General features: G+C 37.2%; 2 protein-coding genes across 2 annotated transcripts in view; both read right to left on the bottom strand.

The window, feature by feature from the left end:
• The window catches only part of GDAP1L1 (ganglioside induced differentiation associated protein 1 like 1), a 44059-nt gene extending 32741 nt beyond the window's left edge, over positions 1 to 11318 (bottom strand). Inside the window, exon 1 of the mRNA XM_039351282.1 lies at positions 10920 to 11318. Within this exon, the coding sequence (XP_039207216.1) occupies positions 10920 to 11099 (180 nt within the window). The 5' untranslated portion in view covers positions 11100 to 11318. The remainder of the gene's footprint in view (positions 1 to 10919) is intronic.
• A 4793-nt stretch (positions 11319 to 16111) lies between these two features.
• On the bottom strand, positions 16112 to 22822 carry LOC120311598 (oxidative stress-responsive serine-rich protein 1-like). The gene is given in 3 exon segments (XM_039351281.1): positions 16112 to 21021; positions 21441 to 21539; positions 22740 to 22822. Coding segments are annotated over 3 exon segments (864 nt in total). The 5' UTR covers positions 22817 to 22822; the 3' UTR covers positions 16112 to 20333.
• Positions 22823 to 26298: the final 3476 nt, after the last annotated feature.

The raw sequence follows: 26298 nt of genomic DNA, 5'->3' as shown, positions 1-26298 counted from the left end.
AGACTTTCCATTCATACTCTTGGATCGGGTGGTCCTTCTCCACTCATAGTGGTGTGCAATCTGGGGATCATCTTGGACTCACTGATTTTGCTTGAAGAGCAGGTGGCAGCTGTGGCTAAAGAGGCCTCTGTTGGGTACACCAGTTGCACCCTTTCCTAAGCCAAGGAGCCCTTCAGTAGTCACTCATGCTCTAGTCACCTGAAAGCTTGGCTACTATAACGTAGTGTAAGTGTTCTTGAAAATCCCAAAGAAGCTTCAGCTGGTCCAGAATGCAACAGTTCAGGCTGTGATGGCAAATCTTGGTATGCCCATATGATATCTCTGCCCATGAGCTGCATGGTTGCCAGTCTTCTTCTAGATATAATTCAAGGTTCTGATTATTACCTATAAAGCCCTACAAGACATAGGGCTAGGTTACTTGAGGGGCTCCTATCTCCCATGGTTTCTTCCTGGTGATGGCAGAGTTGGCACAATCCAAGTCTTTTCAATTAAACAGTGTTGTCTATTGGGACCCAGGAAGCATGCCTTTCCTGTCATGGTCCCTGCTCTTTAAAATGAGATCCCCTTGAGGAAATCCACATGGCTCCACATCTTGAAGATCTGGCTGTATGCCCAGACCTTGTATGAGACAATTGTGGCCCCTTGGGTAAGCTTTTTATTTTTTTGTTTTTTGTTTGTATATTGTGTCTAGATTTCATCTTGGGTTTGGTTTGCATTAGCTTTTAATTTATTATTTGTGAACTGGCCAGAGTCAGTTGGAGTTTAGCAATGTCAAATTAAATCAAAACAAATAACTGTTGTAGAAAAGTCTTTTGTATCTAGTACCTTCTTGATATGTCAGACTCAAAATTCCTAGGACAGATGCTAACTAGAAATTCTAGGAGTTGAGGGTTTCAGACATTCATGGAACTCTTTTTTAAGGACCACATTCAATGTTGCTGTGTATGCACAACACATGCTTTACTAATTATCTATTCACATTTTGATTCCTATTCATTTCAAACCCTCTTGATTTTGATATGGCCAAAAACTGATGATACATTAACAGTATTTGGGCCCATAAAATCAGAGAAAATGTGGTTTCTCAAGGCTTCATTGAGATCACTCATAATCCCAAGAAGCCTTGTAACATGGCACAAAAACCAATAGAAACATCTGCATGAAATGAAATAAAAGGCAACCATTTAAGCATACTTCCAATGCTTCAATTTTTCTATTTTTATTAAGCAGTCATAGCAACCTGCTTGCAACAGTATTAGATAAATCCTACTGAATGCAAATCATAAGTAGCATCAGTGCTTTTTTTGTAAAAAAAAAAAAAAAGTGCCGGAACTCACACACGTCATACAACCTGCCTTGCCTACCCAACAAGGTTTCATCCCAAAAAGGTGCCGGAACTCCGTTCTGGGCGTTCTATGGCAAAAAAAGCCCTGAGTAGCATTGACTATATTAGTCTGAAATATCAAGGTATAGATAATAAAACATATTTATCAAATGTTTTTAAAATGAAAGCCTGCTTAATGAGAAATAAGGGGACAGTTTATTAGGCAGCTAAAAGTAATAGAGGCATATATAATTAGTTGTTAATTTATACACAGCACTATCAATTTAGGATATAATTAAGGATAAGGGAAATAAACTAATTAAGTACTTTCCCCCTCATATTTTTCCTTTATTGAGAGGTGACAATTGACATGAAGTACTGATCTTATCTGTAATTATATATTAAATACAGATGTTTTATATGTATTTAATAGGAGTATAATAAAACTGAAAGAGACATTTATTGGGTCTAATCCCATTATTTTATTTTAGAATCCATTCCATCTTACTTCCCTGTATTCCTGTACTCCAATGTTTCTCAACTTTAAGATATGTGAATTCAACTCCGAGGATTTACAAGCCAGAATTCCCACACATTTTAAAAGTTGAGAAATACGCTCTGCACCAAAGTAAGACTGAAGTACATTTTCCAAGTAGAACTTCATTCCGTTTCCTTTGGCAATACTTACATGCTGTAATATGGCTGGCATGAAATTCAAATGAACAAAACTATTTCTAGCACATAGTTAAATTATGGAAATTTGCTGCTTTGAAAAGTCTTAGCCAAACTGTGGAGGACCAGAGCCTAAGCAGTAGCTATTGTTCATGATAGGTAAATGGACTTCTTGGTGCCCTCTAAAGCATAGCTATGAAACTAATGGGAGAAACCTATTATCTCTTTGAGGACTTTTAAAAAATATTTACCATTTACTAAATGGTGCTTGACTTGACTCCAGCAGGAATCTACTGAATTTCTTAAGCTGATAAAAATGCCTCAGTTTATTTTAATCTTCATTTATATTCTTCTGGATTGTTTTTAATTTTACACCATATGTTTGATATTTAGATCCCAGCAACAAAACAACAAATTGACAGGACTTCATGAAATGGCAGGTTCTCATTCATTACCTTTACTCAAGTGGAATACAGCATTAGAAAATGTGAACACTGACAAACTAAAGTTTAGAATAATAAAAGAAACCTAGAACTGGAAGGGGCCATTCAGATAATCAAGCCCACCCTCCTGTCCAGTGAAAGAAGCATCTCTGATAGATCAATGCCTACTTATGTTGAAGGGGAACCCACCTTGGAGTATTAGGCTCCATTGTGGAACTATTTTGTTAAGAAGATTTTCCTGACATTGATAGAATCTGACTTTTTGAAACTTAAATCCATTCTACTTTGGCACACTGAGATGATACAGAACTTATCTTGACCTTCTCTGAGACATTCCTTCAGGTACTTGAAGAAGGCTATCATATCTCCACTTTTTCATTTCTCTCATAGGAGATTTTAGTCCCTTATCAACCCCATTGCCCATCCTCAAACCTCCTCAGTTTCTCTGAAACCTAAACATGGAAGCAATGCTTGAGGTCTGGGCTGACAATAGACGTATACAGTGGAACATACACTTCCTATAATTTGAAAACCATTCTTCTGGTGCTGCAGACTGGCATTGCCTTTGTCTTTTTTCACACCGCTGACGCATAAAGTTTGCAATTAGTTACTGTTCCAAGTTCTTTTTATAAATACTGTCACTAAGCCAGGAACACTCATCTTACAGCTGTGTATGTTTTTTTTCTTACGTAGAGGTCTTTGCCTCAAAATTTCTATTATTATGGTTGGTTGCACAGTCAAATAGATGTTTAGGCTGGATTTGGCATTTTTGTCCACCTATCAAGTCCTTCCCAAGGACCTGAGACAAGCGGATATTGTTGTTTAATAATACCAAAAGTATTAGCACAGATCATAAGCTGTTCCGAGTAAAGCTGCCTTTTGCAATTGACTGATCATAATTATTTTCAGTGCCAATGAAGTGATGTTCCAGATGTTTTGGGATTACACCCAATATGGCTATTATTATTGGTACTATATTTGCTTTCTTTTGCCACAATCATTCTACTTCTATTTTAGGATTTTTATATATTGTGGTTTTCTCCAGTTCCTTCTCTTCTGTTGTTTCCAGTGACTGCCACAACCACTATCCAGATTTTTTTTGTCTTATGGACAATTAAGTCTGAGGTGTTATGTGGCAGGTGCTTCTCTGTTTGACTTCTAAAAGTCTCAGAGCACTTTAACTTCTTCATTTTGTATTACTTTGTGTATTTTGTGGCACTACCAATTCTTTCTTGTGGGCAAATGTATCTCTAGCAGATACAGGTAGTCCTCAACTTACAACAATTCGTTTAGTGACCGTTCAAAGTTAAAATAGCAGTGAGAAAAGTTACTTATGACCATTTTTCACACTTATGACCATTGCAGCATCTCCATAGTTACGTGATTTACATTTGGATGCTTGACAACTCTCACCTTTATGACGGTTACCATGTCCCAGAGTCATGTGATTCCCTTTGGTGACCTTCTGACAAGGAAAGTCAGTGGGGAAACCAGATTCATTTAACAACCAGGTTACTAATTTAAAAACTGCAGTGATTCACTTAACCAATGTGGTGAGAAAAGTTGTAAAATGGGACAAATTCACTTAAAAATGTCTCACTTAACAAAATAATTTTGGGCTCAATTGTGGTTGTAAGTTGAGGACTACTTGTATACCAATGCATCATTAATGATGTTTGTATTTATTCACTGTCCAGAGTTTTGAGGAATGTATGGCCTCATAAATTTGATAAATAAATAAATACATGATAATAAATATATCCATTCTCTGTCCAGCCCATTACTAAAATTTCCATCCAGTGGGAAAAGTATTTGCAACCAGATCTGATCTGCAGTTTCTCTGCTGAATAGAAGAAAAGCATCTGCATATTCACAACATAGCTTTGTACAAACTACTATGAATGAGACTGTCATTAGTGCTATTTCCTAATACTTTTAAAATTCTCTCTAAATCTTAGAACTTCATGCTGTTGATGGCACCAAGGCAGGAAAGGAAGGGAGTAGTTGTGGAGATTTAAGAACATCCAAATCAAAGAAAAAGTAGAACATTCTAATTTGTTTTCAAACTAAACTAGTTAATAAATAAAACAATTGTCCAAAACATGTTAATTCAGGTATCACAAATTAGCTAATAATGTTCATGAAGAATATTAGACAACAAAGTTCTGATAAAATATCTTCAGGGACTTTAATCTCATTTTTTTCTAGCCTAACTAGAAATTCTGAGGTAAAAACATAAGCAGGGAAATGAAGAATGGATATGGCTTTATTTGCAGCCTGAAAATCCAAATTACTATTAATATGTTCATCAATATAGAATCCAGAATGAGTGAATAACTAAATCAAATGGAGAATTTTGTACAGGAATGGGAGCATAACTTTGTGTAAAGAAGACACCAAGAATGTGGCTTCTTCTACTTGCAGGAAATGTTATCAGCTGGAGATACGTTTCCTCCTATCCCCCATAGACTCTCACAATGCTGTGGGACTTGGGTGCAACTTGAGAAACTGAGGTAATTAATCATCAACTGAACTCTAGTTTCAAGGTAAAGGCCGCCAAGAAGGTTTTTTGTTTTTTCCTCTGGACCTTCATAGTATGTAGTTGAGTTTCATCCTATCTTTAGGCATCCTGTTTCATCCTGCCCCTAGGGAGTTGTCTTCTACTTCCTGCAGCCAAAGGCAGTGGTATTTCATCAGATTCAAAATGGTGGGCATGAAGCCATCCTTTTTTAATTTGTGGCACACATGTTGCATACATATAAAAAGGACAGGACTTTGGTACTGTTGGTACTGTTGTCCAACCCCCATGCTCCAGTTTACCACCATCACCCTAAGTTTCACCCATTCCTCCAGCTACTTCAATGGATGCTTTTGCATACAGGAACTCACTGCTGGGGGGAGGGGCAGTGGCACAATCTTCTCACAGCAGGAGTGGAAATAGTGAGGATGGGATGGGTGGGATAGTACTTGGCTCTCCTGTTTTGCTCCTCCAACTGACCAAATGGATGGCACACAAACTGACTACATAAGCAAATAACGTGCCAGCAGTGAGGCAACATAGCAACATGTATTTGCAGAGGTTTTAAAAACTAATGGATATGTAAAAGTTCTGGATACAAATTTTGTGGAGTCACTATGATGTACTGGCTAAGTTATTGGACTGAGGCCAAGGGGACCCACTTTCAAAATCAGCCTCAATTAAGAAAAAATTTTGGGTCAGTTTCTCAACCCAAATGTGTTTGGGGGAAAATGGAAACGAGACTGCTGTGTATGCCACCTTCATCTCCTGGAGGAAAGACAGGATGTAAAATTAACCTGATACAGGTAAGTTATATGGAAATTTTGTAGCTATGTACATCAAAGGCATATTTGTCAAGCAAACTACAAAATTCAAAAGAATTTTGACTTCAACTGAGAAGTTGACTTCAACTCAGAACTGTTATGAGTAACAATATTTCCACCATCAACACTCCCTCCAAGGTAGTACAGGATATATATTCTCTCTCTCTCCCTCTCCCTGTCTCTCTCTCTCTCCCTCGGTGTGTGTGTGTGTGTGTGTGTGTGTGTGTGTGTGTGAGTGTGTGTGTGTGTTTCACATGAACCACATATTCAGTCATAAGAAAGAGAACAAAATGAGGGAGATATCATGTGAGGCTTGAAATTGCAGAAGCCAAGCTGAGGTGTTCATTACAGCTCAGAAACTATATCACCAGCTCCAAGAGGTTTTTAGCATTTCCAGTGTGAAATGGCTGATCTTCCAACGAGAACAACAACAACAATAACATGTTACTGTATCAAAAGGCTCAAATATTGTAACATGATTGTTTTAAAATGATATTTGGGAGATTCAGGGACATAGACCTTAATTTCTGTGTGGATAGTTTGGTAGAATTTGTTTTTCCCGAACTAGTGAGATAAATCTTGCCAAAGCAAAATCAACATGATGTCTGCAAATGTAAGCCCTTTCTCACAATTCTTTTAGATGTTATTTTGAGTATTTCTGCTAATGTATTCATAGGCTTCATCTAAATAAACTTAACTTCATGAAGTAAAAGAAGAGATTCTCTTATGGATGTCTGATTACAAAACAGGTAGGAACAAATAGTGTTTGCAATGGAAAGATACTAAGTAGTACTGGGATTTCCAAGAACATGTCCTGGAAACATCTTTGTCACTTATGCATAATGATTATTTTAGGGTGATTAAAACATGGACCAACAGGAATTCTTTAACAAGAAGAATAGACATCAACATTTTAAAGTCAATGCAATTGTAAGCCAACATAAACTGATGCACATCAGGGTAAAAAGTCCTATCTATAGATATCAGTGAGTAATGAAATGGCTAGCAGGAAATGGCCAAGGAACAGATCTTGATATGTTGCTAGATAATAGTATAAGGCTACTTTGAAAAATGTAAATCTTACATTGGAGACCACTACAGCAACAACTGTACTGTAAAGCCTATAAATCTGTAGAGATGATACACAACATACTTGTATTCTGTAACTGCCTCTCGGCAATGATCTTGTAAGACTGAAGAAGTTATAAAGGATGGAACCAAAATAGTCAAAAGACTAGAGAACGCTGTGGAGAAAAGTTAGTGTTTGGAATTTTGGGAAAGAAATGCTACAATCTGAAGATTTTTCAATCAAGAAGAAAGGCAAGTTAAGAAGACATAAATGGTGCAGAGGAGTATGGAGATAGTCTTGAAGAAAATATATGGTTGAGGAAGAAGCTTGGGAATAACTTGCCTTGACTCTCTTCAGTAAAAGAGGCAAAGAAAGAGAAACTCTGCCAGGTTTTCTGCAACAATAGAACATCAGTAGTACTTTCAGAGTTTGTTTCCTGATCTGGTCTGCCTCAAGAGGTTAACAATAAAGATTTATAAACTTAAGTATGATGTAAAGCAATGTTTCTGAACCTTAACCACTTTAATGTGTGGATTTTAACTCCCATTTCCAATTCTGGGAGTTGAAGTCCACACATCTTAAAGTTGCCAAGATTGAAAAACACTGATGTAGAGAAAATAAATAGATTTTTTCCTAGTGCATATGGTATCCAGTAATGGAATATTGTTTCAGATGGTGGATTGGGACCTTGGGCTTGCCCCATAGAAATATATGACTGACTTTGGGCCAGTTGCTCTCTCTCAACCTAATCTATTTTCTTTGGGAATTCTTTGGAAAGTGAAATCCTACACGCTGTCTAGGTTATATTGAACTGCCAGAGGAAAGGAAATATGTAACTATTGTCACTATCATACAATGAAGTTAAATAATGGGAATTTCAGAAAAGAGAAAAAGGAATGACTTCTTTGCACAGTTCATAATTAAAATATGGAATTCCATAGCACAAGATGTAAGGATAGATACTAATTGTGCTTTAAAAGCACAAGGAACACAGGGGGTAATAGATCCTGGTCATAATGATTATATATTGCTGCAATTGAGTATGTCTAGTTTAATAAAAAGAAGGACTAGGGGTGATACGATAGCAGTGTTCTGGTATCTCAGGGGTTGCCACAAAGAAGAGGGAGTTAAGCTGTTTGCCAAAGCATCTGAAGGCAGGACAAGAAGCAGCTGATGGAAACTAATCAACAAGAGAAGCATCCTAGAAACTAAGGAGAAATTTCCTACAGTTAGAAAAATTAATCAGTGCAACAACTTGCCTCCAGAGGTTGTGAATGCTGCAACATTGGAAGTTTTTAAGAAGAGATTAGACAACCATTTGTCTGAAATGGTATAATGTTTCCTGCCTGAGCAGGGGGTTGGACTAGAAGACCTCCAAGGTCCCTTCCCACTCTGTTATGCTGTTATTCTGTAACATAAGCAAATACGATGCTATTGTAGTTGTATTCTCTTTGTGAGTTGGCATTGGTTGCTGCAAACGGTTGGATAGGATAATGTTTTGTTCTGATACAGCACAGCTCCTATGGAATCAGAGAATAGTAGGGTTGGAAGAGATCACAAGGCATGTATAAGAAAATCAATTAAACCAGGCATAAGAGGTGGCTTCCAAGCTGTTCTTTAAAATCTCCACAGATGGAGAACCCACAACCTCCATAGCAGACTATTCCACTGTTATAGAAATCTTACTATCAGGAATTTTTTCCTTATATTTAAAGAAAATCTGGATAACTATAACTTACACCTATTATTCCTTGTTCTTTTATATATGGACATGGAAAATATTCCTTGGCCAGTTTCACTATAACTTTACACTATGTACCTGAACACAGCACATCCCTTCTTGTTTACTTATGAATGTGGCATTTATTATGAAAAAAAACCTGAAACTGTGAAACCAAATTTCTTGTTTTTTAAACCCAGATTCTAGATTTACTGGAATTCCCTGAAAGCTTGCTAGATGTTTTTGGCAAGTTAGAAGATAAGTAACAGTTTTAGGTCTTTTCAGATGACAGAGCTTTTAAGTCTTTATATATATAATATATAATTCTTGTATGTACAAAACTAGCTCATTATTTGTAGCCATATTTCTTTCCAAATTCTTTATCCCCAAAGTATATATTCCCGAGGTTAGACAGTGCAATCACAAAGATTGTATAAATATTTAAATAAATATTATGGTTCTAAAATAATTGAAATAGCTTATTTCTGTCACAGGCATTAGGCTTTGAGGTTGTAGAAACCAATCATTTTTGAGACAAAAATTCAGCTACAATATGTGGAAATAACCCATAGGGAATCAGCTATACAAATATATCCTCCCTCCCTCCCTCTCTCTCTCTCTCTCTCTCTCTGTGTATGTGTATGTGTGGTGTGTGTGTGTGTGCACGTGTGTGTACATGGATTTCATTTTTTCTACATAGAATACAAGTTGTTTCTACAGATTGTTTCTTCTCTATTTGTTAGAAAACATCGTTTTAGGTACTGAAAACTTCATTTTTCCCCTGGCCATGGTACTGAAACAAGGAAGGAGTTTTGTAGGATTTATTATCTTGGTCGCTTTTTTCAGATGTCTGTCTGCAGCTCCCATACATGATCTGTTGCTTTTATTAGCAGACACTCTGAAGGGTGAAGGGTGGGTGGGGGAAAGAAAAAGGAGACCTTCAAATGTTCCAATTCTGCCAGGATGTAACTTTTGCACTCATAGGATGCTAAAAGAAGGAGACTTTGTAGATATTCTAGGTGAAATTATAATGTTGTTAATGCAATTAAATAAATTGCATTTCACTAATGTGAAAAACAATCTGAATCCATATTATATACTATATATGTCATATTTATGCAGCATAATCCAAGATTGCATCAGGAACTCAGGTTCTGAGTTCAGAACAGAGAGAATTCTTGGCAAGCAATTTAAAAAAAACACAAAGAAACACACAGAAATACACATATGTGTCATCCCTACCAGTGTGTGTGTGTGTGTGTGTGTGTGTGTGTGTGTGTGTGTGTGTGTGTGTAGGGGAGGGCCTGTATGAAATCAGTGGTGCATGTTTAGTACTGTCTCTTTAATTGTTCAGTCTGCTGTCCCTGGAGCCCCATCAATTCTGACAGAGGTGGGGCTAATTTTGGATTAGTTGTAGAAAAGCATGTATGAGTAGCTCCTTAACTGTTTCCTTACCAGACACAGAGACAAAGACATAAAGAAAATCTTTAACTAAGATGTGTTATAATGGAAGAGCACAAGGCAAAATCCTCTGAAATAAAAGAAGTCAACACCTAGGTTGTTTTGGAAGCTCTGGAAGTGCAAAACAGTCCTTATGAATCAGGGGTCCAAAGGTTTGTCCAGTGCTGTTGTCCCTTCCCTCCAAAGGTAGAACCTATTGTAGGAGGAGAAGAGCAACCTCATATTTGGACAAAACTGCCCCTTTGCATAACTCAGCTCCAATATATTACAAATCCCAGTGAAATGGCTGCAGTATGCTGTATATGCATGGCTGTGCAAAATAAAGATCAGGATTCCCAAAAGGAAATGCCTCTAGTTTCAACCTTTGTAACAAAAGCCTGAACAGAATAGCTTCAAGAGCAGATTTTTGTGTCCAAGAAAAAGCCTGGCACTTACGAGTACTGCAGTGTCAGAAGTAAAGGGCTGGTCGGGGATAGTGTGACCCTTTCACAAATCAATGCAGAATCTCCAGTCCTAACATGCCTGCCTCCATTCCTTTACCTGCAAATGATTCATTTTTCTATGATATCCTCTCTCTCTTTCATTCAGAAGCCTAAACAAACAAGCTATCAAATAAAAGCTTCTCCAAATACATTATGGAAATCTCACCTGAAAATCAGACCCACACATTTACTTCCTTCCACCCACATTTACCAAATATTGTTGCAATGGTAGAAATGCAGAGACCAAACATAGACATTTGCTTCAACTCTCTATCTCCAATTGTTCCCCCAGGACAAAAAGCAGCCAGATTTCCCCACCCCACCCTGCCCCAGCCTCATAATCTTAACACCCTAGAATGTGAAGGGAATCTAGCAAGCCCTTCTTCAGTCCAGCAAAGCATTTTACCTTCTGTGAGCTGAATGATTGGGTCCAATGATACAGAACCAGCCTGTCCTTGGACCTGAAGGCAGGGTGTGTCGGATCCTTATTCTCCTCAACCTCCATGGATTTGCCTGCATCATTCTCCAGTGCTGAAATGGGCCACCAGCTGCAGTTTGTGGCGGTAATATTGTTGGGAGTCGCCATGACAGCCCCAGATTACAGAAGAAGAGAAGAAAAAGAAAGCTGCAGCTGCTATATGGTCAGACCATCCGATGGTCATAGAAATGCCTTTGTTGTTGGAGCCAAGAGGGTGGAATTTCATTACTCTGGACTGGCATAGAGAGCCCAGGTCAGCAAGATCCAAAGCAGCACCAGCTCTGAGTGAAGCTGTGCTCTCTACGCTCCTATACAACATGAAAAGGATGCAGTGAAAAGAACACTGATGCGCTGCATTGTGCCAATCACAAACACAATAGACTCTCTCTGCCACCTGGTGACAGACTTGGGAGCCAACATATAACCGGAAGAGTGCATTTTGTAATGCACTTTTTGATCAGAATGAACTTGTGGAGGGTATAGATTAAAATGTCTGAATAAGCAAGTGTCCAAATGAATAGAACTGTTGAAAATATAGGAATTCTACTGTTCTGATGAGATCCAGAATTCTGATGTCTGATTAGTCCCTGCAGTTTTGGGAAGTTGTTTACCACTGCCTTATTCCTAGGACTGAAAGAAAGTGACTGCCCTTAACCAGTATACCAAACTGGCTTTCTGTTTAGGATATTATTTTTATTTATTTTAAAAAATTGTATGGCCACGCACTCACGATAACTCAAAGAAATAGCATCCCAAATACAAAATCCAATAAACCCTGGTGTGCTCTTTATTACCCTGGGGTGCCCAGGTTCATGGGGCTTTTGAAAGAGTATCAAGGTGGGGGCAATCTTATCTCCATGGGGATGGTGTTCCAGAGGGAGAGAACTATCATGGAGAAAACCCTTCTTCTTGGGACCATTAGATAAATCTTCTTAATGGAGGGGACAGTGACATACACTGAGTCTCTGCTCGGGTGGGTCAGATGAAAAGACAGCCCTTCCAATTACCTGTCTCCAAGCTATGCAGGGCTTTAAAGGTGACAACCAGCATCTTGAATTGGACCTGAAAGCAAATCAGCAATGAATGCAAGAGGAGTGACACATGTACAAATGTTTCTAGACTGTACAAGTCTAGACTTGTACAGAACCATATAAGCTGCCACATTTTGAACCAACTGAAGCTTCCAGATATTTAGCAAGGGCAGCCCTATGCAAAGCATACTACAGTAGTCAAGACAGAAGGGGACCTGGCCTAGGTTAGTTATATTTTTCTTAAAATAACAATTGTCTAACTTGGCATTACTCTTCAGAAATTGTTTGCCATCCATCTATTGGCCATAAACCAAAATTACAATGGGGAATTATATGGCTCCTAGGGAATGGAATGGGACAACTCACCACAGCCAACTTTTCATGGGACAACTCACTGCAGCACAATTCAACAATTCAATTGTTTAAAATGATTTAAAAAATATTTTAATTTTTGTCATTCACATTTCATTTGGTCCTTCCTTTGGCATTTTTTCTTTAATCATTGTATTCCACTATTTCTTCAATATTAGTATAACTCTTGTCCCATGGCAAGTTGTCCTGTGAATTGGCCATGCCAAGTTGTCTTGCAGCGAGTCATTCCACTGCAAATTGGCCACAGAAAGTTGGCTGTGGCAAGTTGGTCCTGATGAGTTATCATAAACCCCATAGAGCAGGGGTCTTCACATTTGGCTTCTTTATTACTTGTGGACTTCAACTCCCAGAATTCCTCAGCCAGCATGCCTGGCTGAGGAATTCTGGGAGTTGAAGTCCACAAGTCATAAAAGGGCCAGGTGTGAAGACCCCTGCCATAGAGAAAGTATATGTATGTGGACTGTCAGATACCCCAGGTTAAAAGATATTCCAGTGAATCAGAGAAACTGGGATGAGAAAGACCCAATACTATGAAGAGCTGCTGCCAGCCAATATGTACAATACTGGTCTGGATAGTCAAAAATGTAACTAATATAAAGTAGCTTCTTTTGTCCAATTCCAACATAGAAACATATACATGCAAGTAGAAAGCTTTGAATCAATAAATGGTCAGCCTAAGTCTTTGGTCTACTTTACCCTATTGTCAGAATGGCTGCTTTCTAGAGTTGGCAACCCTGTGCTACTGAGGTCAGAGTCTTCTTGAAGCAAAAGAAAATATGAGCGAGAGGAGAGTAGAAAATTGATAGCTAAATTCTTAATCCAACTGAACAAGATAAGCCAAAAGGAGAATCTACTCAAAATATCATAAAAAGACATAAGCCTGTAATTGGGTATTCATTGCTGTCCTGATCAGTGTGGTTGGCTACCCACTGAAGATCATTTCTTATTTCAGGATCCATACTGAGTTCCTTTACTCTGCTGATATTTCTTTTTGCTGTTCTTGTCTTTTTCTTCATCGATCACCTACTAAGGTCTTCATATTCTCAGGTCTAAGAATACCAGAAACTAATCCACTGAATTCTTCTGCAGTAGGAGGAATAAGCATCCATAGAAGTTAGAAGGACATTAGTCAAGGTATCATACAACATCTATGTCTATCAGATGGTAAATCTGACATTCCTGTTCTTTTCTGGTCTTTAAGGTTAAATCCTGAGCACACAGACTGCCAAATTTTATACCCTGCAATTCTTCTAAGAACTCAAGGCACCATGCCCACCTTCCCCCAGTGCACATTTTATTCTCCCAGTAAACTTTGGGGGCAAAGTAGTATTCTCAAATCTTGATGCCCTTCAAATATATAGGCCAGTGGTGGTGAACCTATGGCACACGTGCCAGAGGTGACACTGAGAGCCCTGTCTGTGAGCATGCGCACCATTGCCCCAGTCCCGCCTCCCCCCACAGCCCCCTCCTCACCAGCAGCCCACCCGGAGAATCACGCCCAAGCACAGCCTGCGCAGAGCAGCCAAGGACATGGCAGTCGGGCAGTGGGGACAAGACTCTGCCCTCGCACCCTGTCACATTCAGATGATGCTGCGGAGCACGGGCAGAGAGCGTGGCCGCCATGGCGCTGCTGGGCTGCTGGGTGATCAGTGGCGGACTGTGGAGGTGGTGGCGGCCCTGCGGGTGGGCAGAGCGCAGATCAGGGGTGGAGTGGGCAGGGCAGAGGCGAAGTGGGTGGGGTGGGGAGGCGGGAGCGGGGCCAGGTTTTGGGCATTCGGTCCCTAAAATGTTCGCTATCATTGATATAGGCTAATTCCCAGAATTTTCAGCAACAGTCAGCTGGCTGGGGAATTCTGGAAATTGAAGTCCATACATCTGCAACTTCTAGTCTTCCTCATTATGTTATACCTCCACTTGTTTCAGAATGACAAATTGTAATAGGGAACAAAACACAGCTCTCTGCTCAGTGTATTGGCTCCTCTGCACAAGTACAAATTACTATGAGGAATCAGTCATGATGTTTTATTATGATGATTTCACACAGAGTGAAACTAGTCAGGGAGTGTTCTGTGACTTTAAAGAAAAGTGACATTTCCAGATGGCAGTTGCAAGGAACTCCAACTTAAATCAGAATTTCTGAGGCTAATCTTTGTCATGCAGTATCTATCATAATGAAAAACTTCTCTTCCAGATATGCAGCCTTGTTCATGAGCATGAAATAGGACAATCCTGTTTTGAATTCCTGCAGAGAGACGGTACAATCTGAGATTCAAACACTGTAACGAAGAAACATTGTTATAGTTTTGCTACCCACAGGGGCTTTAATAAAATGGCAAAAAATACAGTAGCTACATAGTTATAAAGGTCGAGAGCTTTTCCATAAGGATATACACCACTGCACAGAATAAGGACGTGCAAGGATTGCTTATCCCACTAATCCCCAAACTCTTCAACTCATCAACTGCTTCATGAAGTTTCAGATTGTTCATTGACCATTTATTATAGGAAAATAATAAGTATTACTTTAACTAATAGTACTAAGAATAACAATAACATTGAAGAATCCCATCAGCTTTTGGGAGTCAGTATTGATCCCTATGGATTACCCTGCCTAGCCTATTTCAAATGCTCCTCAGATCTGGACATAGTCTGATTTGTCTTCTGCAGGTCTAAGGACTTGTCTCAACTTATCTGAAGTTCTTGAGTGCGAATATCTTCTAGTGTGAGAAAAAATAATAAACATTTAATGGTGCCTTTTTTAAATCAATGAGATGTAATTTGAAAGAACATTAGACTAAAATTATAACGACCTATGCAAAATTAGTAGAAATATAGAGGTTTTCTAGGTACGTGCTATTTTATTTTTTCCCCAATCCTTGCTTGCATCAGTTCTGCACTGTTTTCAAAGTCCAAAATAATCCTTTTCTGCTCTCCCCAACTTCAAGCTCTCCAATAAATCTAATTCAAGGAGTGCTGGCTAAAAGAGAAAGCAGAAATTTATTTCGCTTGACCTTGTTTTCTATATTAATAAAATGTAACAAACAAACAAGAAAAAAAACTCAATATGGAATCAGATGTGCAGTGGCTAGTGTAAAATCCTGTGAACCCACTAAGTTCCATAACAAATCATGAAGATTTTTTGCATTATCAGAATAATAATTCCAAAAATATCTAGGTTCAAATTCTGGTTTGGCAATGATACTAGTTGGATAACTTCTGAGACATGTCATATCATTTAGCTTTATAAGTTCCTGAAAAGGTAAAATGGAATGCCACCCTGAGTTTTATAGACAAAGTACCTCATACAATTATAGTAATAATGGAGTTTACCACTTCTCCCACATTTGTTTGGAATCTAAGATTTAGGAGCTATCTCTGTAAAGCTTATGCAGCTGTGTGGAGGGCAGACAGAAATACTTGGGTACTTATAAATACATCAGATGTTAGAAAACCACTGCATATATTTAACAATTTAAACTGGCTCTTTTTGTTTGACGTTTTGAAAGATCTGATAAAAAAATTGGTTTCAAAACTGAGAAAAAGGTGAAATATTTGAGTGTTATCTAGACTGATATGAACTATTATGTTTTGAAACAATTATTTTAAGGTATGAAATTAAAAAGGATATGAGTTGGAAAACATTGCAGCTGTCATCAGAAATAATTTCTGTGATTAAGATGTTTTACTTAGTTTGTGATTTTTATTCCATTTTCTTACTTTTACTTTTCTTGCACCTCTATCTTTTCTTTCTTGATCTTTTTTTTTCTTTTTCAAATCTCTGTAATTTCAAACCATCTAATTTGGTATTCTCCAAGGCGTATTTGTGTTTGTGTGCCTTTTTTGTCAATCTGGGTTCTTGGTGAGTACATGGACAAATCCATCCAGTTTTCTTGGCAATATTTTCAGAAGTGGTTTGCCATTACTTTCTTCCCATGGGAGCACTAGAACCCAGATTCTCCTACTCCAGCATCACAACAATTAGATCAGACTGGCTCTCATAAAAAATTAGATTCCAATTTTCTACTTCAATACTATTTTCAGCTTTTTTCAAACACAAGCTTCCCCTCTGAAACATTTCTGCCATGCATTACTGGTATATATAACATTAAAAAAAAATCTGAGTATAAGGTTTAATCTTCCTTCTCTATAGGAATATTGGAATAATTTCATTATCTGTCAGACTTTTAGACAATGACCTTTTGAAAATACTAATTGCATTTCTGGATAAATTATTTCCTAGCATCAAAAAGAAAAAAAAAATCCTCAAAACTCCATCTAGTGGTCCATTTATTGAACATTCCGTAAAGTGTTTGGTTTTAAACAATCATTTCAGTGACCTTGTGTGTTGCCAATATCCTTTACTCCACAATTCCAGTAAATATTAAATCAGCATTGAGAAGGATTTAACTATCAAAAAGGAAGTTCCCTGCTCCATTGTATTCTTGACTGTGATGCTAACTTTTCTTGCCCTTTAGCCCTAGAATGGGGAAAAAAATAAATCTAAAACATTATGCTTCAAAAACTCCATTTGAATAGTATCATCTTTTAAACAGCAAAGCAGAAACAATATACTCATTTTCAAACTCATATGGTTATCATGGTTTCAAATTCAAATTTGTTCTCATAGCAATACACCTATTCCATTATACCTGTATAGTCTTCCTACAATGCAGATGTTCAAATATGATGAGAATCTGTTAATCAAAAGTAAATCAGAAACATTAATTGCATTCTTTATACAAAAATTAAGGCTATATGTATGTATATATATTTAAGATAAACGGACTACCCAGTATTTCTAATATTGACATATAGTAAATGGGACATACATGTATCATTTAACAATTACAGCATAAAATGGCTACTTCTGGTATGCATACAATGGGTTAAATTTATTTAATGTATTTATGTATGGGAATAGAACCAATCCTCTCATTAATTTGCAAAGGCATAATCAGCAGGGAAATTCCTCTATTCAAAGGTTTAACTGAAGCAAGCTACTATACTCAAAAACAGCTCCATTTGTTTCAGGGGACAATTTTTAAAGACATTTTGCTTCAGAAAAAAGCAAAACGAGCCAGCCTATTTTGCAATATTGCCATAGTATATTAATGGATTTATTCTTATGCTGCAAGCAAAGCTCATATTTCTTAAACCTTATGTTTTTTAAAAAAAATTGCATGGGATGCCAAGCTTTGCTTATTCAAATGATTTTCTTCAAAGTTCTGCAGAATAAAAATAGATGTTGTACAATGAAAGTTTTTTTGCTTTCTCTTTCTGGAGGCAGTTAGGTAGTTCTAAGATACCTTTTATCTATGGCTTATGGCTCAGCTAACCACTTTCAGCAACTAGGACAAATTAACTACAAAATCCATAACTAGCACACATTTGTTTTAATTCAAATATTATTTAATTCAAATGTTATTTAATTTAAATCATATGAAACATAGAAAACAAATTTGCCTGTGTTAGGCAAATAAGATCAAGCCAAGCTTATTCAAAAGAGCTATAATTTATAGCACTTCCTTGACTTCAATTGAAGATTGCGCAACATACAGAATATAAATTGCTTACTTGTAAATCAATATTAACATTGTTTCTTTTGAAAAGCCCTAACCTAAATGAAGAGATCAATACTCACAGGAACTTAGTGAGAAAGTAAGCTGCATCTGTGTGGCATATGCAACTGTATTACAGGTAATCCTTGACATAGAACAATTGGGCCTGGAATTACAGTTCTAAACTGTGGCAGTTGTTCAGTGGGTCATGTGACCACACCAGATTTTGACTTTTTTTGTGGTGTGAGTTAAGTGCATGTTGTGGTCATTAAATGAATGTTGCAATCATGGAAGCTTCCAGCAAAAAATACCGAAAATTGCAGTTGTGTGACTGTGACATGCCGTAAAGTTCTAAATGTGGACTGGTTGTTAGGTGCCCCAAATACGATCATACGACTGTGGGGACAGCCATTAGAACTTAGAAACATCGTAGCTCTGGGGAGGTCCATCATAACTTTGAATGGTTGCCAAGTGACTGCTTGCAAGTCAAGAACTACCTGTACACATTTTGAAAGCATTCGCCTGTCAAGGACGATCATTCTAGTAGTACTCAGAGGCAGTCAATGGACCTTTTCACATGCCACCTTAAGTTGTTTATAGATAAGAAAAGCATGTCATGTGAAGTCATAAAACTAGGTTAACTGACACAGCTATAATCCTAGCAAGCTGGATTTAGCCCCAATGACCCAATCTATTCAGGGCTAAACTAATTCCTTTGGTGAAGTAACTTTACCAACGTCCTGTGAATTTAAAATTTAATTGACTATTCCAATAGCCCTAACTGAGTCCTAGAAAGGTGTTATGAAAGCAGTGCTCCTTCTGAACAGTTTAAATAATCCTTTAGGATCCCTGTGACCACATGGATCTTGGTACTGAAAAAGAGGAAAACTGTGGGAAAAAGCCCAACCTATCCAAACCTGGTCATGGTGGTCTCAATCCTATAGTGCCATAATAACTTTTCTTCTTGCAGTTGGGAACAAAAAACTGTAGGAAGTGAAGCAGAAAGGGATAGTTTCCAGCCTCCTTGGTGCCACCAAAGAGGACTATAAATATGGCTATCAGATGACTGATGGAGCAATCCAAGATCATGTACTGGTGGAGATCACCCAATCAACTGAGAGCAGTTATCACTAATCTGCGTGTGTTATGCAAACAAGGACAAGACCAGCTTATTAAAAAGATGGGTTCAAATTGTGTATTATTCCATATATTGGTGGCTTAGTGTGATGCTTCCACTTAACCACTATGGCTTATTAAAAAAAGAAAACCCTATCATTGTAGGATGTTCAAGAAGAAAAAAATATGCTTGTATTTAGCAATGAAATATTAATCTGAGTAAAACCAATTTAGAGATATATAACTTTTGCTAGAAGCTGAGATATTAAAGAAAAATAGATCAGCAAAATTATTTAGGAGACAATATTAATTATGCTAAATCTGTTACCTGTTCCTTTAAAATTGCAGACTCATGTTCAATCCTATACAACAGGGGTGTCAAACTGCTGACCTGCGGGCCGGATGTGTCATGCTGAAACCACACCCCATTGCCAGCAATGGAAAAAAGTGGTGATATGTCACAACACGTCACATGACGTTGCGAGTTTGAGACCCCTGCTACACAAGGAACTGCACAAAACTATTTTAACTTTTCACTAATCTGAGTTATCTTACTAGGGCAGGACTGAATAGCCTTTAGGCTTGTTGGATCTATTTTTGTTTTCTTCGTAAGAAATCCAATCATTTGGAGATGGTGGCAAAAGACATGCTCATCACAACAAACAGCATTTTGGCTTAGCATAATAAGTTAACCAAAGTCTTATACTAACAGGGTAAGTTAACGATATCTGCATGACCTCCTGAGCTAGAAATTTCTTTTCATTAACAGAACTGATATGAGCTCAAAGTTCTGTCACAAAAACATCCACTCCTGTTCAGCCCAAGCTTTCATTTTAGAGTGAGAAAATTAACAGTTTTTATTAAAAAAATAAAAGAAAGAACATCCTTGCCAATTTATTGCAAATTTATCAGTAGATCCGATTAATTTTTTACCTAACTTGGTAAACTTAATTTGAAATCTACAGAATTTGCTGCATTTTAGGAAAACTCTTATTTAAAGACAAACCTTGTTTGAACTTTTTAAGAAACTGAAATTTAAATTGCATCAAGAGAACAAAAATTTTATCCAGGTACTTTCTTAAATCTCCTATTTAATGCAACGTACTTTTAAACATATATCACTTTTTAAACTTTATTTAAAAACATTATATGGTGCAAATAAACATTTGATCAAACACGCAGCATTGACAATGGACACATTTCCATCTACAGCACTGAGAAAATATTCACTACCACCACTGAATTTCAAACCCATGATTCTCATTTCAAGTGTACATCATCTCTGCCATGTGAGACATTTTCTTGGGAATATATAAGTAATATTCCATGTACCCAGAAAGATCCTCAATAGTCACATCATCCACAAAGACTCGAGCTTGCTCCGAACAAGATCGGGCAGAGCCAGACGAACCTGTAGTAGAAGGTGATCGATTTGGTAAGGATTGTGAACGCACTTCCAGAACTGCCTTTTCACACTCTGATAAGACGCTCCGCAAACCAGAAAAGGAATATGTTTCTATTGCTTGCCATTCTTTGTCCATGTATGGGCACTGCTTCTCATAACTCATCTTGGAAAGAGACTGGAAATCTGAAGGCTGGCTAGGATCCAGACTGGTTTCAAAGGTCAAAGAAAAAGTATGACATTTCCTTCCTAAATTCTTTGAAGGCTGCTCACCAGTACATGTTTTCTGATGTCCTGCTCTGCTTTTTCTGCAGTTGCTGCTGTCTAAAAATGGGCACCTCTTTCCAGTTAGGTACAGCTCTTCTGAAACTCTAGGATCTGGACCAATTTTGTTTTTTGGCGCATCAACCTGACTTTTGTGTTTCAGTTGGTTATTTACAGAAGATGCTTTTATGCTGCAATATGTAAACTTTGGGGGATGAAGAACAGGAGATTTGGAACGCCTACATCGTTGTGGTCTTGTTGTCCCTTTCAAGGATTTCCGTGCACCTCTGTTAACAGAAAGCAGTGACGTTAGCAGAACTAATTTTAGAACAAAGTATATTCTAACACAGACATTCTGTACTAAGTTATTTGCTCTAATTCCATGGATGAAGCAATTTCATGTCATGTGCCTTGTGATTTTTATCCATGAAAAAGATCAAATTGGAATTTTAAGGGTTGCAACTATATCTAATCAGAAAGAAATATAATTATGAACATTGGATGTAATTAAAATAAGCCACTGCATTTCTCCCTGCTATTTCTAGATAAATTCCCAACCAGGCAAGGCAGAAACAAAATGCAAATATAGCACTGTACAATAAGCTTCACCCTAATTTTTGCACATTTATATTAGCCAAGAATTGACACTTAAAAGGAAATTTCAAATAAAGAGTACTCAAATATAAGAGCAGATCATTTTCCTTACCTGTGCCAAATCTCTCTTGAACAGACAATTTGATGCCAGCCTCCGTCGATAGTTACTCTGCCTGGAGATCGCAATCCTGTTCCTTCACTAACAGAAGTTCTGGTTTAAGGAGCAGACAACATATTAGAATGCTATTCTGTAAAATGGATGAGAAGAAAATGGAACAGAGTACAGGTAGTCCTTGACTTAGAATCATTCGGTCAGTGACCATTCATGTCCATTCATGGAATGAACAGTGGTTATGACCAATCTTCACAGTTCTAGTCATCTCAGTACCAATGTGGTTACATGATTGTGATCTAGGTGCTTGGCAACTCATTCAATTGTTACCAAGCACATTGTGATGATGTGATTGTCATTTACAAACTTGGCTTCCCCAGAAAATCAATAGGGAACTATGGATAAGACTCATAGATCAATAAAGTGAACAACTAGTAGTAAAACTGATTAGTGCTAGAACCGTGAACAAATCATGTAAGCCTAACTATCTGGAACAAGTGCTTCTATAGAACATTTTGACATAAACATTATCATAAAACTCTTTATGACAGACAGGTAGTCCTCAACTTACATCAATTTGTTTAGTGACCAAAGTTACAACAACACTGAAAAAAGTGACTTATGACTGTTTTTCACACTTCTGACCATTGTAGAACCCTGGTCATGTGATCAAAATTTGGATGCTTGGCAATTGACTCATATTTATGATAGTTGCAGTGTCCTTTGTCATGTGATCACTTTTTACGACCTTCTGACAATAAAAATCAAAGGGGAAGCCAGATTTACTTAATTTTGGATCAATTGTGATTGTAAGCTGAGGACTACCTGTAATACAAAGTGCCATAAAATATTTCCTGTGCTGATGTTTGACTGTTATATAGTTCAACATAGGCTCTTTTTAAGGCAGATACATCTCTGAATGTATCCCAGTTTTTCCAGTGGAGGAAGTACTGGACTAGAAGTTTGGTCATTCTTGAAAGCATTAAGGAATCTGGTAAGGAAATATCTCTGAAAGGATGATGCAACTGGTCATAGTTTGTGTAAAAACAAATATAAGATCCTGAATCAATTAAGTGATTTATGCATATCTTATATATATATTATTAGCTGAAATCAAAGTTAGGGAATGAAATCTCCCAATATCCACATTAGACAGATCATTTTCTACAAAATTTAAGAAAATATGAATGATGAGCTTAAAAACTTTCTTCACTTCCAATTTTAAGCTTGCAAAAAGAAAAAAATACACCACTAAAAGCACCAAGACCATAAAAAAAAATAATTTTAAGCAATTGTTACCCAGTTGGATCCACTCTCAACTTTTTGAAAGCTGTTTGCAGACTCTCTTCATCTCCTTCTTTAGCTTCCTATTCCATCTGTGAGTTGTTAGAATGCTCTTCTGCCTGCCATATAATGAATAATAATAAGAAAAACAAACTGATATTGATTTTATGTAGATTTTTTTCCCCTTTTGTTCAATTGTGTTAGATTTTTGGAAACTGCCTGGACAGGTTTTCCAGAAGTGGTTGCCATCACCTCCTTTCTAAAGCTGAGATAAAATAACTGGCCAAAGATCATCCACCTGGCTTCATGCCTAAAGTGGGACTACAACTCATGTCTCTCAGATGCTTAACCACTGCACCAAACTGTCTCTCATGTAGAGAAAGAAACTGCACTAAGCCTATAAGAATGGTATACGTTTAACAGAACTGCATACTACAGAGACTCCAATGTAGACTGACTTTCAAGTCACCGTTCAGGTTCAAGTGCCTAGCTGTTTGAAAAAAAATATTATGATCAATCTTAACAGATACCCATGTTATCAAAGAACACGTTTTTTTGCATTACTTTGAAGCTTTTTTAAAAACATGAGTATTTTCTAAACAACATTGTTTAAATATACATTTACTAAGTAAATTATCTTTTGCATGTTAAGACAAAGTATTAAGCCAGAGGTCCCCAACCCCTGGTCCCTGGACTGGCACTGGTCCGCAGCATGCTAGAAAGTGGGTCACACAAACAAGCAAAGCTCTATCCTCCGGATGCAGGCAGTATTCAAAACCACACCACCTCTGGTCCGCAGAAAAACCTTTATTCATGGCACTGAACCCTGGTGCCCAAAAGGTTGGGAACCTCTGTATTAAGCCATTTGTTTAACATGAAATGAGACTGAAAAATTGGAAATGATTGAAAATATGATATCTGTCATCAATCAGAAAGATTTGAATCCCTTTTTATGGCCATCCCTACTTCATGGAACTCTCTGCATTGATTATTCAAAAGAATGTCTGGAATTGGGTGTAGGGCTTCCTAAGGAAACTACAAAGTCACTGGGGTTTGACTTGTTTTTATATTTTTAGTAGTTTTGGATTTTATTGTTATTGTGAACTACTATCAGCCCTTAGAAGTAATCCAAACAACAAACTAAAAGTATAAATACTAACACTATCTTTATTGCAAGATTACTGTAATATAATCATGTACCCCTTAAAGCACATCTTCCCTTCCTTGTATTTACTTTCTAAAGAACTAGGAAGAATCCTTATGAAATACTTTTTCTACCCCCATTCCTTCTGTGGGATGAGGTATATTTTGTCTGATCACAGGGTGCTGCTACTCCCCCTCTTATCTCCTATTACAGCTGCCTAGATTTGTTTTAAGATTGTCACACAAATGTATTTTAAGATTGGCATAAAAATCTTTTAAATAAATAAATAAATATATAAACAGTTGCAGAAGTTTGGTAAAGCCAAATATCAAACAACACATTGAAAAAAAATACCTGATTTTTTTAAAAAACAAATCTAAATTTACCAAGAGTCTTTCACTGATTTTGAAAAACACCTGGTTAACCAGTGCAAATAATGTAAGATGGGTATTACATTAAGAATTTATCTTACTCCTGCCAATATCCCAGTGGTTATATTTGGAATCAATTGAAGCCTCCAAATTCTATTAAAAGAAGCTTCCAAAATAACATTACTATAATCCAGTCTAAATGGAACTAAGGCAAATTCTATCCAAGAGACTTCTCTTATTCAAACTGATTATTAGAACTTTTTAGATTAAGTGCATGATCACAACTGTGTTTTAGTTAATATTTCTCTGTGTGGATACCTATCAACTAAAATTGAAATATCATACTATACACATAGCATGGATATTTCTTAAGGTAAGAGTAGTTCTGAACAACAGATTGGAGATTCATAGTAAACTGAAGTTGTCTGTATCTACATCATAGGTGGGACAGAATAAAATTCATTTGACTGAGGCTTTGACAAAGCATAGTAAAATCCACCTATACAAATAACATCCACGCAGCACTTTTGGAATATTCTTTTAAAGGAGTATATAAAAATCTGCTGAACTGATAAGGCTACATATACCTATAGTTTATTTATTTAGTAGTTAGTACTTTCATCCAAAGATGTATATTTCATTATGTAGTTAAAAATAAAGTAATGGTATGGTTACTACAGAAAATCAGTAAGATTTCTATCATTACAGTTTAACTTCTCTAGCCAAATTATTCTAATTTTAAAACTTTGCAAAAAATATCTATACTATATAGATATATAGAGACACTGTATGTAACTATTAATATCAAATTCTAGTAAATTATCTTATATAAAACTACAGATGTAAATTCACAAATACTGTTCACACTTAATTCAGAAATCCAGGCAATCAGTCCATGCAATTTGGAAGAATGATGACTGACACCACTATAGGTGTTTTATACTCTACTGCTACTTTTAGTATTATACTATTTTTGCTGTTTAAATATTTGTTTAGAATTACAGTGATATAAACAACTAAACAGTCTGATAAAACTAAGGATCCTCTGAAAAGAATTAAACTGAATTATCAATTCAACAATGCCAAATATTATATGAATGCTCTAAGCCATAGAAAAACCTTATTTTAAAGAATCAGAAAAAAGCCTTACTGTTATCTGGCAAACAAAATTATAAGGAAAATAATTTTGGGGTAACACTCCATGTGTGTGTGTTGTGAAAATATATAGTATGTATAATTTATATATTCGTAGGAAGGGTAGTTTGAAAATGTAAATAAATGCATTATTTAAAAAAACCACTAACATTATACAGTCTAATTATTATTTGATTTCCAGGATAATTTTGGGGTTAGGAAATTCTGCCTGTGTAATGTGACCAAGACTTTTAATGTTGAGTCACTACGGAAGATAGGGGAGAAAACGTGTCTCCTAACAAACCAAAATGTTCGCCTTTAAGGCGCCATGAAACTTCCGTCGAGAAGGGAATGTCCCCGCGGCTTCGACGACCCAGAATTCGGGCAACGTATTAAATAAGAAACCCGTCAGCGCATAAACTAGTAGAAATGACGTAGCTGAAGAAGAGGCCCAGCCCTTTACTTTCGCCTTTTCGAAACGTATCTGCCTTGAAGGGGAAACCGGGAGAGCCTAAGACATCACTAAAATAGAAGGCAAATCCATTTATCCGAACGGAAATTAAAAAAAACCTCTCCATTCTTCTCCCTCAGAATGAACGAAACCTAAGAAAATAAGGGCCAACTTACCCGACAAAGCGGACCCAATCAGTCAAACGAGCCACTGCCGGAAGTGAATATAGAAACAACAGGAAGTGACGATGCAGTGCGCATGCGTTTGAAGGACCATGAGTGCTCACATTTTCATCCACTCCTGTTTTACGCGCGAAACCTTACAAGAGGACGCAGGAGAACGCATGCTTACTAGTACCAAACAGTCTCCATGGGGATTCTGACTCGGTGAGGTGCTTCCAGATCCGGGTCACTCGTTTATTTCCGCTCATATGCTTGAGGGGAGACTGGGGTATTCGCGTAAAGAAAACGAACG

Source organism: Crotalus tigris, unplaced genomic scaffold, assembly GCF_016545835.1.
Source record: "Crotalus tigris isolate CLP2741 ecotype Arizona unplaced genomic scaffold, ASM1654583v1 scf7180000018371.15429387391:27106975, whole genome shotgun sequence".
In the NCBI taxonomy this organism is placed as follows: domain Eukaryota; kingdom Metazoa; phylum Chordata; class Lepidosauria; order Squamata; family Viperidae; genus Crotalus; species Crotalus tigris.
Note: the sequence above shows the minus strand (reverse complement) of the source record. Positions and strands in the feature narration are given on the sequence as shown.